We start from the raw sequence: 22,694 nt of genomic DNA on the forward strand, positions 1-22,694 counted from the left end.
GTCGCATCTTCATCTGATCACACTGAAACTCCACCCTCCTCAGGACTGTTTGATGTCACTGTGGATGTGTTTGTGTAAAATCTCCTAAAATCTTTGCATCTATAAAAACAGGTTTGAGTCTGTCAGCCTTATACAGCTCTGGAAGTCAGTACATCACCACTGGTCGACCTGATACTGCACCTCCACTTGCCTGGATTTTGTGTGAGTTCCATGTGTTCACATCATCAAGATCATCCTGCATAAAAACAACACAGTATAAAGGTTTGAAACTAAATATGTAATAGTAGCTTTGGCTAAAGATGAGACCTATATTAATCTGCAGATATAGAACGTGGCCTCTAATTAAAACCAAGCAACAAGAACAAAATAGCAATTCCAAAACATTTTATTCTGCACATAAAATGACTCCTCAATATATTGTAAAATTATTAATGGATAGCTTATTTTTGAAACTATGCCAAAGTAAGTGTAGGGGAACAGATTCCCAAGTAATTTCAACCTTTTTTATTTCTGGTAAACATACCAGAAGATTTCTTTTAATATTTTTTAAAACAAAGACATTACAGTGAACAAGTATACACCTTTACCTGAATAAGATTAAGAAAGCAGAATTGGATAAGGCTTTTATTCACTGTAAAGTGACCATCATCCAGAAAGGTTTGAAATAAGTTCATCCAAACTTGTGCACTCTGTTTGCAGAGGTTCGACCACCAGCCTTCGATGCGCTGGTTGGATGTACTTCCTCGGTAAAGGAAACTTTTGTCCCCTGCAAAACTGTCTGTGTGGTTTCGCCGCAGAAATTCTGCATTTGTTCAACACAAATGTTTTCTGTGCCTCTGTCGGCACATATTCTCTCAAGACATTCCTTGACACATGAAACTGTTTTCAAATAATACCTTGCAATCAATTTGGGGTCATTGTTTGTGGTATAAGCCTCCATCCATAAGACATCCCCATAGCAAGTTGTGCATGAGAATCATGCCTAACTGCACAACTTGGTATATCAAGAATAAATTTGCTTAATTAATTAACAGGCCAATTTCTAAAACAAAACTTTGGCACTAGGATGAGGTGTTTTTATTAACCGTATCAAAATGGGTTCATCTTGCAAAACAGCAATTTCACGACATGATCAAATGAATGCTGTCATAAAGAAGACAATGGTAGGAGGATGGCGTGTTTTTAATAACTTATTGTGTGAACAAGCTCATTCATGTGCTTATTTAATGGAAACACTGGAGTTGTGACATTGCATTTTTTTGACATGAGCAGAATATTGATAAAGTGTGCTAATGGTAGCTGCATTTCCATTGATCATAAAATTGTGCAGATTGGAATTACGAAAAGAAATTTGCTTTCTGGAAACACTTAAATTTTGAAAAAAAAAAAAAAAAGACAAACATTCAATGAAAAGGTTTTTGGGCTCAGATGACTTTTTTGGCCGTACCAAAATGTACTCAACACTCAGATGTTGAAAGAGAAGACAAGGAAGATGACAGGAAACTGATATTTTAATTGCATTTCTTATTTAATGGGAATACAGCAATTGGGAAAGTGCGTCTTCTCGACGTTAGCAGAATATCAGTAAAGTTTGCAAACATTTTAAATGTTTAAACAAATGTAAACATTAATCTTTATTTTCTATGTTTTAAAGAAATGTAAACATTAAGAATATTTACTTTCAATGTTTAAACAGTTGTTTAAGTTTAGTTTCTATGAAAGTCTTCATACTTAACACATTCATCTGAAACTGAAGTTTGAGTCATTTGCCACTCCAAGAATGTTGTTACACACATGCCTTTCCCTTTTTTTGTAATATTTACTAAGTCCTGAACTGTAGAAAATCTTAATTCAAGCTTGAAAATTCACCACTATTTACTAGAAAAGTTAATTAAATTGATATCACTGGCAAAACTCCAAATATTTGGAGTTCTTTCTAAAATTTTTGCTCACCATGTCCTGCTTTGGTTGCTTAGTAATTAACTTACTGATGCTGTTGTTTTGCAGCAAGAAGGTCCTGGATTCAAATTCTCTACCTTTCGAAATGTTCTTTCTTCCAAACAAGAAAAGATTACCATGATGTTCATAATGCATAAATTACTCAAATAACTGTTCTTAAAATGTTCATATTTTCTCAATATGGTTCGGGTGTAAAAAAATAACTAATCTACTTCACTAATATTTTACCTAGTGATGTAAAACTCTGTGATGCAAAAGCCTTGCAGCAGATAGCTGTACTAATGTTCAGTGTAACAGCAGCAGATGCTCTCAAGTTTTAGTTATCTGGTGCCCAAGTCAACATCAACCCAGACAAACCTTGGGATTGGTTTTCTCAATTCTCATGGCCGCTGTGCTGGGCTCCATGTCTAAAATCAGGAAAGACTTTGTTCATTGCTGATGTTCCACAAGAAAATTAAATTTAAAAAGACAAAACTTACGAAATCTGTACCAGATTAGCTAATCTCTCTTCATAAGAATCTGGCTCACTGTTTCCACTCTGGCTAGGGTCTGCATTCTTGTAATTCTACAAAAAGAAATGGGGTCAGTGGGACCCTGCAGAGGCTTTTTACCCTTTTACAAGGTTTCCATTTTTGTGTGGTTTTGGAAACTGACAGTCTGATGGGACCACCCCCGTGAGAGGTTTAAGAAAACCTGGAGGATCATCTTATTTTTCAAGGTTAAATCTAGGTTAAAACTGTTCCATCTTATGCAACCTCCAGAAACAATACAGCACCCATCTCCAATTTAGATCATAAAGGTGGTTGAACAAATTTGCTTAGCAAGATACAAATTCCAGTTAGAGATTAAACTGCAGCTCATCGACATTCAAGCATAAAGCAAATCACATGCAAATCTCAGAGTCACAAAAGCCTTTTCCCGTGTTCTAATCCTGCTAAGTTTGCCAAGATCAAAGGCAGCTCTTCTATTAGATCAAAAGTGATGGTGAAAACAGTCCAGCAACATGGAGGCACAATGACAACGAGGAATGACGACAGACTGAACTCAGAGCTGGTGAGGCGACTTGCTCTCATCAACGGACAGAGCTGTGGTTGAAAGAGGGGAAAAAGCAGAGCACCTTTTAGGTGGCTGCTGTTTCAGAAAATGGCCTCCTGAGAGATGGAGTTTCCTTGAATTGTACGCAGCTTCCACATTGTAACATTTTTTCCACCTCACTATCATGGTTACTGCTACCGTTTCCAGCAAGGAAATGTCAACGCTCTCCCAGTTGTCAAAGTAAGGCTGCTGTCAAACTCAGTTCATGTTGGTGCGTCAGAAAATGTGTTTTACGTGGGTTTAAACATGAAGAAACGCTCATTTCAGACATCAACTTCCATTGCAGCTAGATACTATGTCTCCTATGGCAGACCAATAATTTGTACATTACATGCGTATTGAGACCATGTGTATAAAATTTCCAATGAACGTTTAATGCTCTATAAAGAGAGCCCTCAAGTGGCCAGATGGTCCTGAGTGAAGTTCCACCATCCATCCTCTTCAAATTAGACCAAACTGGTGTGAAATGTTTGTTCAGTCAAAATTGTCATTTGTACCGCTACCATTTCAAAGATAAATATTTCCAAAGGTCAAACGTTAACTGTCAGTCAAAATTTGCAAAAATCAAGCAAATTTGTTACCAACCATGCTACTAATATTTCAGCTGCACAAACACAGCACAATTTATATCAGTTTTGTTTGATATGTTAGTGTTGTTAGGTGAGGAAACTGGAAACTTTTTTTTGTATCTAAAAAATTACAGCATAAATAAAAATGTTTGCTCCACAAAAGTAGCAGTTGATTGACATGTTTTGTTTGGTTTTGTAAATGTGGACCGCCTTGTTTCATGACCTCTGGAAACAATATCCTTAAAATTCTAGCAGCACAAATGAAAGTTTTTGCTGCACAAACATTTGACAACTTCACTCAGGGGTCACATGGTTGTTATAAATGAAGAAGCATGGCTATAGAGGCAAATTCTCTTGTAAACCAAATGATAACGTATCAGTTACATAGACTTGTGTATACACTGAAAAGGCAGGAGATATATTGTTATGTGAGGGGCATGTTAGCGGTCAAGAATGACTAAAAATCAATCAAACTTTGGCTATGAAGGCCATTATTCAACTGAGCACATGTTGACAGAAAACATATTGTCTGAAATGTGCTGATTGCCTGTTATAAGTCTAGGTTTGCTGTATATCTTACAATAATGAGTCCTCTAATGTTAAAAGTTATAATGGAAAATCCTTGCTGGTTCTATTTTGAATAAAACATCATTCAATAAAGATTAGCAAAGGGCCTGCTTTAGTATCTGAAGGTTCACTGGAATTTTGACACTACTAGAGTAGTACAACAAGGAGCCATAAAAATGTCCAAGTCAAAAGGAGTTTTAAAAAAATCCTTAACGTTTCTGTGATTTTCTTAGAATGTTGTTTTCTGTTAGACTCTCATTATGTGATAAAGAAAATATCTGTCCTCAAACTGTCAGGGTGAGATGTTTGCTGTCAGTTGTAGCTATAGGATTTTATGTTATTTTTATTCTGAGAATAAAACAAGCAGTGAAACATTTGCACAATGTGGAGTGCTATACAGTGAAGGGTGGAGTGCGGGATGAGACAGCAGACAGGTGTTAAATCAATTCTGCAGTGTTTTTCTAAACCACATTATCATGTACAATGAGTGACATGAAAAACACATGTTACATGTGCACTCTAAATCAGAGATGTGGCAATTCAGCAATGCTTAGAGCCAGAACATGATGCTATTGTCTACATTTTTACTACTTTCCAGCTCAGGGTTGGAAAGACAATGTAAAGTCTTAAAGAAGTACGAAATGAATACCTGGGGGTAGTATATGTTAAAATATGGGCACGACTTTAGTTAAAAGTAAAAACTGTAAACAAAATCAGTGCAAGTCAACCTCAACCCCTTACCCTGACTTGAAGACACTCCTGCAGTAGCTTTCTATGTTAAAGGGAACAGGCACACCAACATGTTAACCCAACTGTTGTTCTCTCTGCTCTGGAAGACAGATAGGACGGTCTATGCCATGACTTTCTTCTTGCACTCCACAGAGCAGAACAGGCAGTTCTTCACTGCCATGAAGCGCTGGCCAATCAGGCACTTGGTGCAACCAGAGCACTTGAAGCAGTCCGGCTTGGCGTGCCAGTGGTGCTCGCCATAGGAAACTCTCTGAGCCTCAGGCTCCACTGCCTTCTGGCATGAAGCACATTTCTGGGAAAAAGAAGGACATCATGACATCAAATCCCAGTTCTCCTTCAATATTTCACATATTTGGTCAGATCACTAAGTCATATGCAAAGGACCCATCCTAATGTTTCCAAATGAGTATCGCATGGAAGCATATATACACGTATAGCAGCTTTAGTGGAGATTTAATCAGTTATTACTGTATGCACAGTCATACAAAGAGAGTTTTAAAGTTGATTCCTTCTTTGCAAAAGAGTTTTAAAAAAGTATAACAATCATTATGTTACCATTAAGAGTAATAATATCTCCCAGCTAGCAGTAAGAGGTAATTCCCTTTATGTAGAAGCTTTACCTTCAAGATTTTAACAGTAACATAAAATCAGCTCAATTCTGTTTAGGTCATCCAATATATGCATTTCTAAAAGCCACTCATCTGATTTGTTAAAGTGAATAAGACCCAAACAAATGAGTCAAAACCTCAGAGCTTCCATTCTGCTGAACTTGGGTTTTGATATGGGAACAGCTACACTGGCAGCAGACAGCATGAGGTCTGTTTTGTTCATTAAACTGCAACATACTTTAACATCTTCCTGTTTTTGTTAGTGCTAAAGGCTTTGGCTGATGAGCACTGTGTTGATGTTGTTGTCATGGTGCATGATCTTCCTTTAATAAACACTTTCATTGATTTTTCTGCCCTATACATTAATGATTTACACGTAAAACCTTTACAGGTGACCAAATTTGTAAACAAAATGTCAAGTTGTGTAAATACAAATTGATAGCTTCGTGAAGGTCAAATAACCATCCTAAAGACGATTCTATTTAAATTTTATCTAAAACTGCACCTTACTGGGACCACTATAGTGGATCGTTGATTTTAAATATCAAAATGCACTTTCAGTTCAATAAAATTTATTTCTTTTCAATGGTTTTTAGATTTCATTGTTGAATTACAACAAAGTTTACACAAAAACTCTTTTATGTTATGCTCCTTAAAAGCAATCTGAATCAAAAGATTAAAAATCTAAGAAAAACAGAGACTGGTTTATTGTATAGTTTTACCCATCACATATTTGCATTATCTTGTTTAACACATTCTAGTTCTTGGAATGGCCATTCATGAACTCGAATCTCCAGATTCAATAATTACATTTATTTAAAGAGACAGAATTATGTTTTTTCCAGTCATATAGTGCCATTTTATACTTCAAACAAGTTAATGTTAACTTCACTTGTTATAAAAATGCTATGTATATCAAATTATGACTTAAAAGACATCTGATTTCATGATTTATTGTCTTAAATTGGGCCTATGTCTCAGGTCGAGTTTCTTTCTGAACCAGTGCCTGAACCAGTTAACTCACGCTATTGACCCTTTGACATAATTTTTATTAGAAATTATGTCAAAATTCTGCTTCTTGTCTGCTTTCACTGACAAGAAGCAGATGCTCAGTTCTATCTAGCCAGTGTTTGCTAATTACTGCTGGCTAGTCTGAAGGAGTAGTGGGGGAGGAAAGGCTCTGTGCGGTGGATGTTTGCAAGCTGGAGGAACTAAGTCTCAAAGGCAGAGCTAAATCCAAGCAGGCATTTTGCACAGCTGAGTGGTTGCCATGGAGATTAGAAGATTTCTAAACATGCATTAAAGAATCAAGGTAACACCCCAGGTATATTTATGATGACGGAATAACATTATAACATGAAGTGAAGCTCAAGAAAATCTATTCTACATAATACTGCCCTTTGAATAACCATTTTGATGTAAATGTTACAGCTGGTTAAAAGGTTTATAAAACAATATTTCTGTCACAAAGAGAGAGATTGAAGTCATTTAAAGATAGTAAAAAGACAATGAATGGCTCCACTTAAGACTAGCTGTTACCTCTGGTCTCTATTACAAACCAATTTTATTTAATTCACCATCTGATGTAGATATTGTCTCCAAATAACCCACCATAAAAAAACACTAAACATGTTCTGAAGTTCTGCAGTAGATTGTTAGAGCAGCCAGTGACTAAAACTTCCCAGAATTCCCCAGGACTCTGTGTGTGCATGTGTGTGTTCCAGGTTAAAATGACAACTTCTCCTGGAACAAAGTCAGGAGACCAGACTCACCACAGCAAAGTTTTTCATGTAACAGGGTTTGCAGATGGGCTTGTCGTTCTCCATCACATATGTCTCTCCAGCCAGGATGCAGTCACAGTCAAAACAGCAGAAATGCTTCAGATGCCAGTTCTGTCCCTCTGCCTGAGTGTATTCATTACTGAAGATCAGCTGTGGACAAACACACGTACATACGCAGACACATGCAGGTGTCAGCTCCTTTTTAAGCAAACATGCATGTTTCCAATCTAAGAGCGACTGGTTATCACCTCATCACAGCCACCACATCGGGGCTTCTCGCTGTCTCCATAGTGACGTCCGCAGTACATCTTGCCTTTCTTCCAGAAGTAAATCATGTCTACCAGCAGTTCACTGCAGGTGCAGCACACAAAGCACGCCGGGTGCCACAGTTTGTCGTAGCCGGCACGCTCCGCATATACGGCTGGCTCACCCAGCAGCATTGGCTTCTTACAGTGATGGCATGACTTGAAAAGAAAAGGAGAAAAATGGTTGTCAATGTGATGTAGGAGATGAAAAGGAAATATTTCAAAGCTCCTGCAAGTTAAACTCAAGGCTTTACTGCACTTTATTTTAAATTATTAGAATTTAAATGTAAAATAGACATAATTCTTGAAACAAGCTCAAGTAACTTAATTGAGCTTCCTAATGACTTAAAGTCAGCGTTATTTTTGTGGATGAAAACATTCTAAATTCATCAATGACCATTTACTATGTTGAAGAAAAAACAGACAACTGACATTTTACCCCAGAAAATTAATCAATGAAATCATATTTAATTCTAGTGTTTCTTTTTGAGGCTGAGACAAGATGCAAAAATAGATTAGACTTACTCTTCCTATCTATGAGTTTTGACTTTTGACAAAAAAGTCTATACAAATAAAACTTAAGAAGAATAAGTCTGTTTATTTCAAAATGTAGCTTTACTACACATAAAAAATCTTTTAACGTGGTAAAAATAATTGTATTTCGTAAAGGATGTAATAAGTCAAGCAGGCATTACTTAGTCAACTATAACTTGAATGAATCTAAAATATTACACAATGAAGAAACATGAAAAAATGAGACTTTTTTAGGGTTGAGGTAAAAATTAATAAATTCAGGCTATTAAAAGGAGGCAGAAAACACTTTAAAAACAATCTCATGATCCTGTAAAATAGCATTGCCAAATAGTTTTACCAAAACTGTCTAAAAGATCTCCTCAAAAACTTTTTATTTAATCAGAAATGCAAAAGAAATTAAAGCTAAAAATACAGTTAAGAAAAGACAAACACCTTGTGCTGTATAGAACATTTTTCACTTTAAGATATTTCCATCTGCATCATTTCACTATGGAGGGTCATAGTTGAAACTTTCCTGAATTCTGATCACAGACCAAATAAAATTATTCTCAGGCCACAAATGGCCCACAGACCACTCCTTGGACATCCCTCTACAATATGTTTACATCCAGAATAAATAAATAAATAAAGGAAGCATGCTTATTCTGATCAATATTGGTATGATTGTTTCATTTAAACATTTTGCTTCTTATGAGTGCAGCAGTAAAATGAGCACAAACCTCACAGCTGAGTTTGTGAGGCTCTGACTGTCCATGATGATGCTGTGACTGCCGTCCCCAGTCCCTCACAGAGGACTGGGAAGGCTGACACAGGCAGAGTCATGGCTCCCCTTACTGTCCAATATGGGAATAACATCAGCATTCTCTGGTACTGCGTGTTCTGATCACTTTGGAAAAACTGTGCAAATGTAAGCTTGTATTGATTTTATTGATTATAATTTTATGTGTACAATCATAATTCTGAAAGCTTTTATTTTCAAAGTTGGATTGAAGGTGTGAGAAGTGGAACAATGTACTGCAGAATATATGATACAAGTATTAAAGTAAGACATTGCTGAAATAGAACAGCTGCTAGTAGCAATAATAATAACATATTCTTGCTCAAGATAAAGTGATGACATGATAAAATGTCAAAGTGATAGTTTTACACCACTGCATTCAAAATGAAGTCAAAAAGTCATTTGACTTCTGTGTATTTTTTTTATTTATGCACAGTTAAGTTTTAAAAATGTACACATCCACATATGTTTTGTGTATTATAATCCTTGAAAGAAGTTGGCGCAATTACACTGATTAAACTTAAGTGTTGTTTCTTGGGTTTTTTTAAATGCCCATTAAAAAGCACCTACATTTGGGAATCATAACATTCTGAATTTGACTGGCAAGATGTTTTTCATACCATAAAACACCTTTCAGCCATAAGATGAAAGGTTAGTCAAAAGACCAAAGTAAGCCTTTAAAAAGAATCATAGAATTTTTTTATTATTATTATTATTTGAGGTATGACTAAGCCTGCCACAATATGCAATAAATCAATTAATTGTATGGCAAATTAAAACAAAATCAATCATTTCTATTTTCATAATTTAGTTTTTGTCTTTTTCTACCAAAAACTGGAAGATAAAAAGTTTTCAGTCTACTGTTTTGGTCTCAAATAGATCCTTTTTAATGGACTTTTTTTTTTTCTTTTTTACAGACTTCAGAGATTGTCTTGTTTCTATGTTTTTGGGTTTTTTTTAAATATTTTTATTATGCCTTCCAGTGTTACATGTTAATTATAATTTTAAGCTCATTGATCTTTCAGAATATTTTATTCTGTTATTTTTAATTTTTTTTTACTTCATTTGAAAATTGTCTCAAAACAACATTATTGTTTATCAGAATGTTCTGGTACATTTTATCACCCAAGTCATTTATTACCATAACAGGTGTGAGTATGACACTGCTGTATAACTAAGGAACATTTTTAAAAACAAATTCCTTACAAAGTTCTTCTGTGGCAGTCCAGCATTGATGGCTCCAGCAGTGGCAGCGGTACCCAGGGACCCTCTGGCTGGTCCCAGACCAGCAGACTGATCAGTCCCAGACCCTGGAGTGGATCCAGATCCTGCAGGTCCAAAACCACCAACACCAGAACCTGCAAGAACTGGCCCAGAATTGGCACCACCAGCTCCAAAACCTGGTACATTTCCAGCCCCTCCAACACCAGCTGCTGCAGAACCAAAACCAGCCCTCCCAGGTGTACCTCCAGAACCAGCAGCTGCTGCACCCGCTCCACCTGCCTGAATCTGAGCCACCTCCTCAGGCAGCAGGACATCTCCAACGCCCAAGGCCTCGTCCTTGCATTTACGGACATACTGCTGCATCTGCTTCACCTCCTCAGGGCTCAGCTCATGGCACTTGGACGGGTCCTGGTCGTGGTCAGGCAGCTGGCGATCCATCTGCTGTCGGCGGTAAGCGGCCCCCTGCGTCCCGGCAACTGGACGCTTCTCAGGTGGAAGCAGTTCAATGTAATGCACCGCCTGACGGAGGGGAGAAAATTAAAATCTAGTTCAAGTTCAAAATGTTTAAAGAGGGATGATTAGAAGACAGAGCTGGGGGAAGAAATTAAAGAACCAATCAGAGAGACTCTACAAAAACTGTTCTGCCTTGCAGCCCACAGAAAACCACAACATGGCTCTTTCAGATACAACTTGAGACTAAACAAAGACCACAGAAGTAAAAACTGAGTAAGAATCATTAGAACAGCCATCATATTTTAACTAAATATTTAAAAATATTTGTGAATAACACACTTACAGACATAAATAGTGCAAAACATTTAGGACCCAAAGTAGAAAGAGGTGACTTTCAACCAAAGTTTCAAAAGAAATGTACACATAGAATGAAAACACATAAAATAAACAGACCCAGTGGAGAGGAAAGACTGTTTATTGAGCATAGTAAAATGTATTTGAAATAGGGCTGTTGTAAACAAATATTTTAGTAATCGAGTAATCTATTGAGTATTCTTACAATTAATAATCGGATAAAAAAGATAAAACATTGCTAAATCTAACAGCAGTATTACTGTCACATATCAACATCAGTCCAATTTCTCACAGTTGAGCTCCCCTAACAATAACTTTTCTGTAGTTTATCAAATTAATCTGTAATAAAATTTGAAACAATTTCTAATTTAAAAACCAATTTTTCTATTCAAACAGACAAGAGATTTTGTTTAAATGATGAGACTGATGACAGGAAAAAGATGGCGTAAACACAGCATTTATCGAAGACAATTCTATAAAGTTTTATACATTATTGAATTCCTCTTTCACTTAAACATATCTAGATTTGCGCATAAAAATTTTTTAACTGAAATTATTTGTGTCAGGTCAGCTGAGCTGCCTTGCTTTTACTTGAATAAAAAAATGTAAAAGAAATATTCAAAATACAATTGTACTAAAAAAATTAAACTGACTAGAATAATTTTGGGAGCATTTTGATTCGATTCAGAATTCTCAGGACTAGGAATTGTGATCCGTCATGGAACTGAATTTTTTCATCACCTCAAAAACTGAAAGTGGTCCAAAGCGACCACAGAGTGTCGCTGTTGTGATGTAAAAGTTAAATTCCAAACCAACCCTCCAAACCAAAAACATCATCTAAAAAAATCCCTCCAAGTCTGGCTCTGACATAGTCCCTGTGACCACTACTAACTCTTAATAGTGTTGCTCAAAATGAAATGACACTCCAAGCCAGATGAAGACAAGACAGTTTAATGAGGAACCACTTTATTTACCGTTTTCAGTAAAAATCTGCTCTATAGAAAGATTTTTCAGATATTGACCCCCGAAATCTAAATAAAGAGAGTTAATGACTGATTCAGGGTCTTACCAGATGCTTGTTGGCCACTGGTGGTGCCCACTCATAGGTGATGGATTTCATTGAAACATCTTTGGGGACTGGAAGCACATTGGCTGCTGTAGCGTTGGCAGTGACCGGCACCTTGTTAGCCTTGACTGGAGTGATGATGACGTGTGTAGACAGAAGAGGCTTCCCCTGGGCTTGTGCTGGAGAGCCAATGGGCACCGGCCCAGGAGAGGTAACAGCAGGCTGTGCGTACACCGCTGTGTGGGAAGGAGGTACCATCGTAGAGGAAGCCACAGGGGGCACTGTGCAAGCAGTGGTGGGGCTGGGCAGAGTGATGGTCACCATGTTTCCCTGGTACCTGGGGATGCCATCTGTCTTCAGTTTGGCTATGAGCCCTGTGTACTTAGTGTCTTCAAACAGCTTGCCAACCTTCTTGTTCTCCTCCGAGTTCATCGACACATCATGTTCTGCGAGGCCGCACTTACAGTTCCTACAAATTTTCCTGCACAAGAAAATAAGAGTGTCTTGTCACGTTAAAGGCTCCACAGACTTCATACGTAGTGCTGCAGTCGGCTCTCATCGATGCGTGACGTTAACTGCATCAATTTGTTCGCAGACAGACGTTTGCCTTTTGAATTTGACACCAAACCTGGAACGAACTACATCATTTCAAGAGAGTTCTTTGTGAAGTGTTGTATGATTGGTCAGAAAATTGTTGCTGTCTTGAATGTGGTATTGCAACCACATAGCAATGAGGTTTTTATATGTGTTAGATATACGTTTTGAGGAACGTAAATCTGACACGGTGAGGTATTGTGTACAGTTCAATAATTCTTCCATAAATAACTACTATTATAATTACAGATGCACAAATCTGCATTGGTCCTGATATTGAAAGAAATTTTAGATGGGGTATCAGTGACAATGTGCCCAATCTCTAAGGGCAGACCTATCCAATTCAATGCTATGCTATGTGCTCGAAGTGACTTAATGCTTTATTGTAAATTATATTTAGAATTCCTAATTGTACTTTCTGAACCATTTGAAAGGTCTGTTGCAGCTTATTTTCACATGTTTGACCAAGGCAGTCAAACTATTGTTTTTTGTCAGTTTCAGTTTCTAGACTTTTGAAAAGTCTGTGTGAATATGAACATCCCAAAATCACATGACAACTGCTTGTTGACTGGGTTCTGATGAATATCAGAAGTAGCAACATTCATATTTCAGGGTTATCTGACATCTTTCACTTTAGGTAATATGGAAAATCTTATGTTACTTATCTGAAATGAGGTTACAGACACAAGTGTATTTTCCCCCAGTAAAGAAGATTATTTTGCTTCTAAAATATAAAAACGCATATTTCTTGGACTTTTTGAAATAGCTAACTGTACTGTTTATTTAAACAGTAAATAAGCATCATCTCCTCTGTGATATTGTTAAATCACAGCACCTTTAAAAAGCCTCAACACAGAAATCTCCATGCTTGTAGTCAACTCTGACATAATTTCTGCCAAGGCATGTTTGAGCTTGAACATACCAAACTGTAGCTGTGAAGAGGAATAATATGTCAAATTGAACTGCATTAGCTTTTCAAACAGTTTGACAACCAAGGAGCCAAAAACAAAAAAATGAACAAACATTCTAACTTAACAGTCTTGTGACTCAATAAAAGTAGCTCTAGTTGCTGTGAGAAGTGTGAAGTGAAAATTGTGTTCTTTTTTTAAAAACAATTTTATTTAATTATTTTACTAATTTAATATTAGTATTGTTCAGTCTGATAAAATATGTAGGCCAAGAACCAGTCATATAGGTTTCCTGCTGACCCTGATCTACAGCAGTCGTAACAGACTGATGAGTGGACTAATGTCTCACCACAAGTACCAAAGCAAGGTGCCAGAGTTTGTTAACAGATAGTTTGGGTAAATATATTAAGATTGAATAAGCCCTAAGGTCTAACAAATTTATCCATTGAATGTCACAAGCTGAATACGTACAAGGTCTGACAATGTTTTTGATATCCAAAATTGTTCCATTAGCATCCTGATTTTTGGAAATTTCCATATTTTGAATAAGAATTAACGGACCTTTCAGTAAGGATGAGTTTGCATCCTGTCCACTCTGTGGTTACATGACTGTGCAGTAAACTTGTTCAATTGGAATTGACTCTGAGCCAAGGGAGTGACCACATTGTGTAAAGAATCCTACATATTGTGAGAGCTTACAGCTTCAAGTCAGAATTCATTGCAGGTACAGCTGTGGTGCTGTGTGTTCTCCGTTTGCAAATGACAGAAATAAAAGAAATCTGCTATTTGCCAGATTCTCAAGCCTGATCTGTTCCACGCAGATTTGACGTTTTTTTCCCACAGAAGTATGCCACAGGTCAATAGTTTTTCTGATGACAAAGTTTGGCGAGACCGCTCTGTCAGAGTGGTCTCACTCTGACAGCGTGAGACCACTGCTCATAAAACTCCACAACTGTGCAGACCATAACTGAGCAGTTATGGTCTGAAGTCCCAGCTAGAGCCTGGAGGGCTGTTTTGTAAACTCTTTCTATGGCTGATTTGTAGCTTTAAACAAAAACCTAAATAAAGCTATTTTTCGGACCAGTCAACCAGTCGATCGACGTATTGAGCACCCCTGGTTTACAGCAACACTGAGTATAAGTAAAACCTCGTTATGCAGTGATGTTTGTCTCACACACAAGATTCAACATCATTTCTACTTCTCACCCAAATAATGAAGCAGAAAATATTTAACCAGTTAGCTTTTAAATGGAAAGGGGAATCGGCCAAAATTGTGACTCTTGAGTGAGAAAGCAGGACATTAAACTCCTCTGCTCACTGCTTGCTCTCGTCATGTATCACTGTCAACACAAACTGATTGTGCAAACCTCCAGAAGTGCAGCTCGAATCCCTCGCATTTGTCTTTGCATTTTAAGCACGCCGCTCCGGCACCAAACTCGTGGCCCAGAGTCACCTGGAAAAGAAAAAGAAAAAAAAAATTATTTATATTTAGACTTGACTTAATATTAGATTAATTTAAAATGACTTGAGAAAGATTATCTGAATAAGTTTTTACTGGACATAGATTCCAAAATGAACATATTTCTGACAGATAAGATTTTACTAGCTACTCCTGATAGAGGGCGATAATTAATATTTCAAAGAGGTATTTTGAGACGACATGAAAAAAGTGTCTGCTGAAGGCTGGGAGTGGATTATTGGGACTATTGTTGTTTTTGGAAATGAACACATGGTGCTGATCTGGAAGAGAGAGGCAACTCTGCAGAGCTCAGGTTGGTACTGTCCTATTGTTTACCTAAACAACTGATGAGCATGAGACTTGGATTGATGAACAGACCTGCTACAGACTGAAAACTTTATTGGTTAAATTTCCTCCTTTTCTCCAGGCTCTAGGATTTTTGACATTCCTCAGGAAGTGACAGAATGTTTGCAGCCAAAGAAAAAGAAAAGATCTCAACCCGTCTGAAGAAAAACAATCTGAACTTTTATCCCTTTAAGCCATTTCTACTCTTACATCTGTTTTTCTCTTAGAACATGTGTGTCAACCAATTGTCATATGCACCCCAGCCCATAACTGCTGTTTATTTCCATATATGGGTAACTATTCAAAGAAGCTCAAAGCTTGATGAGAGCCCCGCAGGCAACCAATCTGTCAAAAGGAATGTTTTGACCCAAAAGACACTTGCTGGTGAGGAATGCAGACACGAGACTACAGTAATGGCTTCCTCCTCTTGAGAGAGTTAGAGCAACAGCTGCAGAAACTGCAATTCGATTTAAAACTGTGAACAGACCACTGGATCTAAGATAGACTGAATTGTACTCATCAGCTTCAGATCCAAGAAAAACTTGCAAAAGACCAAGATAATGGGTCAAAAAATGTGGTGGTCTAAATATTTATCTGAGCACAGTGAAAATGAGTAGCTATTGGAAGGGTGGACTTGGACTTGACTTGCATCTGTATCTTCATGCTTTAACAAGTGACTGCAGGCTTGTCTCACAGTGTGATTCACTCTAGAAATGATTTACTCCAACAGTAGAAATGATGACAAAGTGCATAACTGAGGGTCACTGGTACAGTGTTTATACTACTGTAAATGAGTCACTGTTCCTCCAACAAAACAACTTCTACAGAAAGGTGTGCTTTGGTTCACCGCCATCGTCATGAGTCCCACATTATCAAGTTTTTATGTATAAGATATTTGAAATTATTGTCTCTTTTTCCCTCCACTTGACAATGCTGCGCTTCTTTATGTTGCTCCATCACATAAAAATCCCAAACTACACCCACACGTGGAACAAGAACTGGAAATATTTTTGGAAGGCACTGGAAATCTCAGCTTGTGTAGTAACAGTAATGTATAATACTCAAGCTACATTATATGTTATGTATGTATTCAAACTAGTTTCATTTAGGGATGGACGATATTGGATTTTTGGCCAATATCCGATATGGCGACGCACTAAAACTCATTTGGTATACCAATACCAATATTTTTTCCCTAAATCTACTTATTGAAACTATGTATTTTCTCTAGTGTGGAATTAAAATACTGCATTATCTTTGTCAATTTGGCCTGTTGCCAAATGCAAATGCTAAGAAGGAGGCTGAAAATTATGCAACACTTTCAACTTGAATTATGTTTAATTCATACTGTGGCTCTTTGGAACTTCAGTGGGCCACTGTGTCTTTGTAAATAAAATGTTACATTAATTCACAGGCCCACAAGCAGATGTCATCATTTGAAAATGACAGCGTGTGAAGTCAATGGGCTGGTGGAGAGGCGGCATAACTTATGTCCACCCTCTTGCACACAGTTCCATGCTTCAACTATAAACCTGGCTAAATCCGTCTTTACTGAGACTGGCCTATAAAAGAAACTATTTCAAATAAACAAAAGGCACTTAGTCGGGCGGGGAGCCAAGTAAAGCCTGGTGGCTGGCCAGTACACTGGGAAATCCTGGAGTGATATGAGTATAAGGAATATATATATTTTGTTCTCATTATTATGTTGGAAGTGCATGTGTCCTCTACATGGCTTGTGGTAAAATATAAATGAAAGTTTTATGGCTGTATTTTAACAATGCAAATCTGCCTGACCAGCATATCTAACATCTACTAGCAGTCAAAAGATTCATTCACAAGAGTTACAACCAGCCTCTTGGCTGCTTCTCTGATTAATGTTCTCCTTCCCTGTTTCAATTTTAAGATGGAATATTGCTCCATATAACAGACAAACCAGGAAGCACTTTACAACCCAACTCGGCTTTAAACCTCTGCTAGTTTATCCCTCTTTATCTTGATCAAGCTGCTTTCACCAATGCTCTCCAACAAACCTCTGAAACCTTCACAGAACAGCTGGATTTACACTGGCAAATTACACAGATGGACCTTATTTACTTATCAGATGACTTCCGAAGGTACTGTAGGATTTAGACTTTAATTCCTTAAACTTTTTCAAAGTAAACTTTTTAATTAAATCCTAAATGTACTTTTTTTTCTCAGTTGACTCCATTAAATAAAATTTAATAACATTGTCATTCTCTATCAATGATGCTACAGGTTTAGATCTATGGTCTGTTACAATTAAACCATTTCTGGAGGCCCCTGAATGTCTGGAGGCCCCTGAATGTCTGGAGGCCCCTGAATGTCTGGAGGCCCCTGAATGATCTTGTTCAATGTCTCGTTTTTTTAACTTTGAGCCCCTCCAAACGTCTCTGCTGGAAACTCGCTGTCGTTCACGCAGTCAGTTCCCTCACGAGCGACTTGACCAGGAAGAAAAAGTAACGTCTCTCTGACAACTTAAAATAGCTTTCCAACTCTGTGAACCAGCTGCACGATTTTAAAAACGACATGTAAACTAAGAGAAATTACTATAAAGTGGTGTTAGATGTATTTCAGTATAAATTTTAATTTGTTCCAGTCTCAAAGTTTGAGTCAGAAACGCCTCCTAACTAATTGAATCGTAACCCATTGGATCAGTACGGCGAGGTTTTGTCGCCACCTGCTCGGTGCTCGGCGCACCTTTCAGGGCGTTCCCAGCTGCTCACAAGGACAGAGGAGACTCCACAGGACAGGACAACTCACCTTCTTCATTTCCTTCTCGATCTCCATCTTGCTGTTTGCTGTCTATGTGTACGAGGCGGGAAATCAGTCTGAAGGAGCACTCCCCAGAAAGTAACAAACCGGGACAGAGAGGAGAAACACCCGCTTTCCGCTCTCTCAAGTCCTGCTCGCGCTGAGCCACACGTATGTCAAGCGGGGCACAGTCACGGGCGCGACTTCCGCTCAAATATTTCAGAAAAATAAAATAAGTCTTTTCACAAACCTAAAATGTCGAATACTGTTAGATATGAATGACTAATGCCATCACAGCGGCAGTTTGAACAAAATAAATTAAAATACTTAATTTTGTGTGAAAGGTTTAAATTCTGTGATAGTGCGGGAAACAGTTATATCATTCATCCCAAAAAACCGTTTGTCTTCAAATTGTACAACAGAGAATCACAGGCTTAGTTCAGTCACTGATTGATCAACTTTTCATTGGTCTAACACAACTAAAATTAGCGCATAGGAAATATTAAAGATGAAAAATGGTTTAAATTATTATTAATATTATTATTGATAAGAAAAATAGTAGTGCACAATTTATTAGTCAGTATTTAGCAAGTTTCATAAATATCTGTTAAAGAGTTACTATAACGCACTTATTTCCTTCCCTAACCATTTTTGTTTTTTTATTGTGAAAGCCTGATATTTGTATTTCTGGTAGCATCTTTTTATTCTTGAATATCCTTTCTTCCAAAGCTCCCGTTCACTTTTCTTACAGCGGTTGTGAGAGGGTGCTTCCGCTTTGCCAGATTTGTTAACCTATCAGGTACAAAGACAGCCCCAGAGGGGCGTGGTCACAGCATAACAAAGGGAAATGGTTGTCCTATGACATACTCAACCTGCTGATGGATATAAGTTTATTTACAAAATCTGACGTTTTAAAATAATACCAATGCATTTGTTGGCATGCTTCCAGGTAATTTGCAATTGTTGCCGATTAAAATAAAAACAACAAAAAAATTCTAGTTTCAAAGCGCACAATCAAATATTCCAAAAACCATACTCCATAGCTGGTGTGTTTGGTGATGTTGGTGTTTGCGGTTGTTGTTACAACTCGCAGTCTATGATAGAAACATTCTGGGGAACAGCTGCTGGGTTGTCTTATGTCTCAGTGACAGGAAACCATGGTGGTTAGCAGCTTCCTGTCAGTACCGCCTCTGTCTCTGTCAGAGGAAATGACACTGTCACTTTGAAAGGTTTACATGGTGTCATCTGTTATGGAACTCCTTTCAGTGACAAAGAAGATACACTTTATAATGAAAACAATTCCAGAGCCTTCAGAAGTCACCCAATTATGAAAGAGAGTCAATCTGTGAGTTATTTCATCTGAGTATAAATGCAACTGGTCTGTGAACATTTTGAAGATTTGTTGGAAAGCATAAGGGAATTAACAGAATCCCAAACACCAAGAACTAAGCAGGTTTGAGGTAAAGTTGTACATACATTTGAAGTATAGATAGGTCATATAATAGTTTCTAGGATTTCAATGACTCACAGTGCATTGTTCAGTTCATCATCTGATATGGCAAACCTACTAACATAACATTTGTCAGAGAAGTAACCAAAAGGCTAATAGTAACTTTATAGGAGGTATAGCAATCCAACATTCAGACAATGTAAGCCCATCAATATGGGTCAACTATTGGTGAGTTTGGGGAAGAGAGAAAGGTGCACAGTCATTGTTGAAAGGTATCTGCAAGCAAGGAGACATGCTAGCTTTATCAGCAGCCTTCTTCAGTAAGCTCACTCTATGTCATCTGAGATATAAAAGATCATGTTAATTGTTGGGTGTTATCCAGAAAGACGAGAGGAGAAACTTGCCACAGGCAGAGAAAACCGCATTAGATTAGATGTTTCGGCAGACACGCATTGCTTGGGATGTGCATGATGTATCCAGGGACAGTGTGCTGCAGCTGTAGACAGGAAGAGCATTCCAGAGGGCAGGGAGCGTGACACGCTCTCAGTCTGGTGTGAAGTTGAAGACAGTCACACAGACTCTACATTAGAAGAAGAATTATGTAACTGATCTGAAGGAAGCCTTGGACTGTTGCCATGGTACCAGGTGGGCAAAGTTTTGTAAATATTGGAGTCGCCCAAATAAGACGCAGATAAAGTGATTCAGTGTGTAGAAGCATGAAAGTGTTTCTGCCATTTGGCACTTGGAGATATGAGTAGATAATATGTGAGTGTGCAGCACAGGTTCAGGAACAATGATGAAATATCTGTGGGATATTTCTAAACTTCCTGGATCCTCTGTTTATCTTCTTTTTCTAAGTTTTCTGATGACAACCAGGGAAAAGGCTTTAATGGTTCTGCAGGTTGTCTGAAAACATGCTTCCTTTCCCAGCAGTCCAGCCTTCTATTTTTCTATTATCTATTTTTTTGGATTCTGCTATTGTTCCGCTTTTTCCACTGGCAGCTTTTTAAAAATGTATTCCACCTAACCCTGAAACATTTTTTGATTTTTGAATGAACACATGGAGCTAATTGTTGTCTGGTTCAGTGTTCAGTCATAGAGTCTATATTTTATTCTAACTATTTATTGCATAAAATGTATATTTATTTTATGATGTTAATGTTGCTTGTAGATAATATTTTTGTCACATTTACAAGGTTATTTATTTTATATCTATTACTTTTTTACCTTTTGAAAGAGACTTTCTTGCACATTGAAAGCATGTTTGTCATTGTACAAAGAAACATGTTTATACTCTGCTAATGATGAATAAAGTTGAACTTGAACTCCTCGGATTTTCCTCTCTCCAGTCATCTCCCTTCAGAAACAAGCTTAAATATCCACAATGCCTGTGTTTTCTTCAGTGTGCTCAGTATACACACATCTAGTCCCAGGTTCTGCATCACCACTGGATTAAAAATGTAGCTCAGAGTAACTAGTCATTTTCATACATCCAAATTATTTTTATGACTCTCTGGAATCCTGTATTGTTCAGCCAGCAGTTACCAGTTAGCCACTTGTAATGTTGCAAAGTTTAAAATTAAATCTGTCTGATCAGCTTTGACTGCAGGTCATGAGGACTTCCTGTTTTTGACATTTTGCGAAGCTGAAGGTATTGATTAAGAGAAATCTTATGCCTCTGGCTTCCATTTTGTTTAGGAGGAAAAAAAACTAAGCTATTTGTGCTGCAGCTTCAGACATAAACAGAATGTAAGCACAAAGTCAATGCCTTCAGGATTGTCTCGGTCGATTAGGTGAAACTTTTCTCTTGTCTTCATCTGTGCACAAAGACGAGGACCAAGAACACCTTCTGCTTCTCTGCTATGTGAATCCTGCAGCTGCTTTTTCCCCCCATCACACTATTTACATATTGTACCTAATCAGCTTGGCTGACTTAGTTTCGGGGGAAAAAATGTGGGAATAAAACCCAATGCAAAATTAAAAAAAACAGGCAAGAAGAAACCTAAGACAGATTGCAGTGGAAAAGATGTCAAGGATTCTGAAAGATATGTAGTCATTTTATTTGTTTATAAATACAGACGTCTCTGTGAATAAAGACATCTTAAGTTCAGCAGGCTGAACTTCTGCTGTTAAGACATGCAATATCTATAACCTTTATGCTTTTTGATGAGTTATTTATTAAGATATCTGTGAAAACATGTCAGCAATAAACTTTGTATGGCAAATCATCGTCTACATGTCAGTCCACCAAGATCTAGGACTATGTGTGCTTTCAGATTGTACAGAAGGGTTTCCAGAACCAAAGGGGCCTGGCTTACAAGTTGCAGGATTCACCTAAATAAAATTTGTGGGATTTTTTGTGATCCTCATTCAGGTCAAATGTCCACTTGCATTTCTGATATGCTCTATCACCAGCATGTTGTTACCTGCACTAGGTTTACGCTGATCAACATATTTAGTAATTATTTGAAATCAACCAATAATAATTCATGACTAGTTATTCCATTTCCATTTAATAGCTAAAACTTCAAACAGAGCTTTAAAGTGGTGTTGAAAATTCAAATATTTCCTCCCTCAGGACTAACATTCCATCCTGACACTTTAAAGGAGTACACCACCTCCAGCCAGTATAATCTGTATAACTCGTTTTGAAACTGCCTGTGGTTCAAAACAAAAACCTAGCACTTGAAAAAGTAAAAAAGTTTTTTAGTTTATTGTTGTGAATAGAACTTGAAATCCCCTGTGGTGTGGTTGTGAGCGCTGAGTGAGGAATCAGACCAAGAGACACCGGACCAGCAACAAGAACAAAGTCTGACTGGAATGAGGCTGATCCACCAGTTTATGAGTCAGGTGAAGTATTAGCTGTTCATACAAACATTTTTCTAAATAATTGAATTTTTATAATTTCATCAGAGCTTAATCTTATCTCTGTATGTAAAAAGATAAACCTTTGACATTGTTTTCAGGTTGATTCTTGATTCAGGTTGTTTTCTGCGGTCAAAACACACTGGAGCACAAAGGCTATCTACCTTTTCAATTTTGCTTTTTTCTCATGAAAACATTTTCATGTCAGGCTGGGTCTAAAATTTAGAGATATGACTGATTTGATAAAATTTACAATTC

General features: G+C 37.4%; 1 protein-coding gene across 1 annotated transcript; it reads right to left on the reverse strand.

The window, feature by feature from the left end:
• Nucleotides 1-1,493: 1,493 nt before the first annotated feature.
• tes (testis derived transcript (3 LIM domains)) lies at nt 1,494-18,286 on the reverse strand. The gene is made up of 7 exons (XM_055022707.1): nt 18,131-18,286; nt 14,913-14,998; nt 12,047-12,524; nt 10,153-10,689; nt 7,578-7,793; nt 7,321-7,479; nt 1,494-5,232 (listed from the first exon to the last, which is right to left on the reverse strand). The coding sequence occupies exons 1-7, from the start codon at nt 18,155-18,157 to the stop codon at nt 5,041-5,043; spliced, it is 1,695 nt and encodes a 564-aa protein (XP_054878682.1). The 5' UTR covers nt 18,158-18,286; the 3' UTR covers nt 1,494-5,040.
• Between the last annotated feature and the right edge of the window lie 4,408 nt (nt 18,287-22,694).

This window comes from Poeciliopsis prolifica, unplaced genomic scaffold (assembly GCF_027474105.1).
Source record: "Poeciliopsis prolifica strain line A6 unplaced genomic scaffold, Auburn_PproV2 SCAFFOLD089, whole genome shotgun sequence".
NCBI lineage: Eukaryota > Metazoa > Chordata > Actinopteri > Cyprinodontiformes > Poeciliidae > Poeciliopsis > Poeciliopsis prolifica.